This window comes from Talpa europaea (assembly GCF_964194135.1).
Source record: "Talpa europaea genome assembly, chromosome: 13".
Taxonomy (NCBI): domain Eukaryota; kingdom Metazoa; phylum Chordata; class Mammalia; order Eulipotyphla; family Talpidae; genus Talpa; species Talpa europaea.
The window spans coordinates 57,471,981-57,473,551 of record NC_140080.1 but is presented as its reverse complement, the minus strand read 5'-3'; the positions used below and the strand labels follow the sequence as shown (position 1 = coordinate 57,473,551).

The 1,571-nt window shown below is 42.8% G+C and overlaps 1 protein-coding gene across 1 annotated transcript; it reads left to right on the top strand.

Annotated features, from left to right (window-relative positions):
- Nucleotides 1-250: 250 nt before the first annotated feature.
- Nucleotides 251-1,347, top strand: LOC311183335 (lymphokine-activated killer T-cell-originated protein kinase-like; the record flags this gene model as incomplete). The annotated part of the gene is given in 2 exon segments (XM_084252680.1): nt 251-731; nt 734-1,347. Coding segments are annotated over 2 exon segments (969 nt in total). The 5' UTR covers nt 251-376.
- Nucleotides 1,348-1,571: the final 224 nt, after the last annotated feature.

Below are 1,571 nucleotides of genomic sequence, written 5' to 3'. Positions count from 1 at the left end.
AAAAGGAAAACCCTTGTATAAGTGAATATATATACCAAATGCTAGATATAACATTCCCTGTTTACTGTGCTTTTGCCATATGTATGTACCAAGTGCCCTCACATGTTTTCCTCCTAGCATGTGACCATTTATTGCATAAAAACATAGACATCTTCATTCCACTTGGCAGCCCGCTGCCTAGCTGTTCCTCAGACATGGCCCAAGAGCCAGGAGAGAAACAGGGCGGGTGCCCGCGGCCGCGACTGTTGGCAAGGGGCGCTGGGGGGGCCGCTGCGCGGGGCGGCGGGAGCTCAGGTTTTCTAGGCGGCCTTGGTCCGACCTCTCGTTACCGGGGCGGGTCTCCTCCGCACGACCCGAGATCTAGAGTAATACTACAATGGAAGAAATCAGTAATTTCAAGACGCCAAGCAAATTATCTGAAAGAAAGAAACCTGCGTTATGTTCAACTCCATGTATAAATATTCCTGCCTCTCCATTTATGCAGAAGCTTGGCTTTGGTATTGGCGTAAATGTCTACCTTATGAAAAGATCTCCAAGAGGTTTGTCTCATTCTCCTTGGGCTGTGAAAAAGATTAATCCTAGGTGTGATGATCATCATCAGAGTGTGTATCAAAAAAGACTAACTGATGAAGCAAAGATTTTGAAGAGCCTTCATCACCCAAACATAGTAGGTTATCATGCTTTCACTGAAGCCAGTGATGGAAGCCTATGTCTCGCTATGATTTATGGAGGGGAAAGTCTCTGAATGACTTAATAGAAGAACGAAATAAAGATGGCCAAGGTCCTTTTCCAGCAGCTGTGATTTTAAAAGTTGCTTTGAACATGGCAAGAGGGTTACAGTATCTACAGCAAGAAAAGAAACTGCTTCATGGAGACATAAAGTCTTCAAATGTTGTTATTAAAGGTGATTTTGAAACAATTAAAATCTGTGATGTAGGAGTCTCACTACCATTAGATGAAAATATGACTGTGACTGACCCTGAGGCCTGTTATATTGACACTGAGCCTTGGAAACCCAAGGAAGCGTTGGAGGAGAATGGTGTTATCACCAATAAGGCAGACATACTTGCTTTCGGCCTCACTCTGTGGGAAATGCTGACTTTGTCAATTCCACACATTAATCTTCCAGATGAAGATGACGATGAAGATAAAACTTTTGATGAGAGTGACTTTGATGATGAAGCATACTACGCAGCTTTGGGAACTCAGCCCCCTATTAACATGGAAGAACTGGATGAATCGTACCAGAAGGTAATTGAACTGTTCTCCGTGTGCACAAATGAAGACTCTAAAGACCGTCCATCAGCCGCACACATTGTTGAAGCTTTGGAGATGGACAGCCCGTAATTCCCTCCCGTCACAGATCTCCACTTCAAGTCTGGCTCGTTTAGAGAACTGTTCTTTTGATCATCACACATTTATATAGTTCTGTGATGATCTTAATTATTAGACTTTTTGGAAGCCTATTTTAGGACCATAGCACCTTGCTAATATTGGAACAACTTTCTGGTGTAATTACTATGTAGTGCATTTTCTAAAACGTTTAAGCATCTAGCTGCTCAAGTATTTGA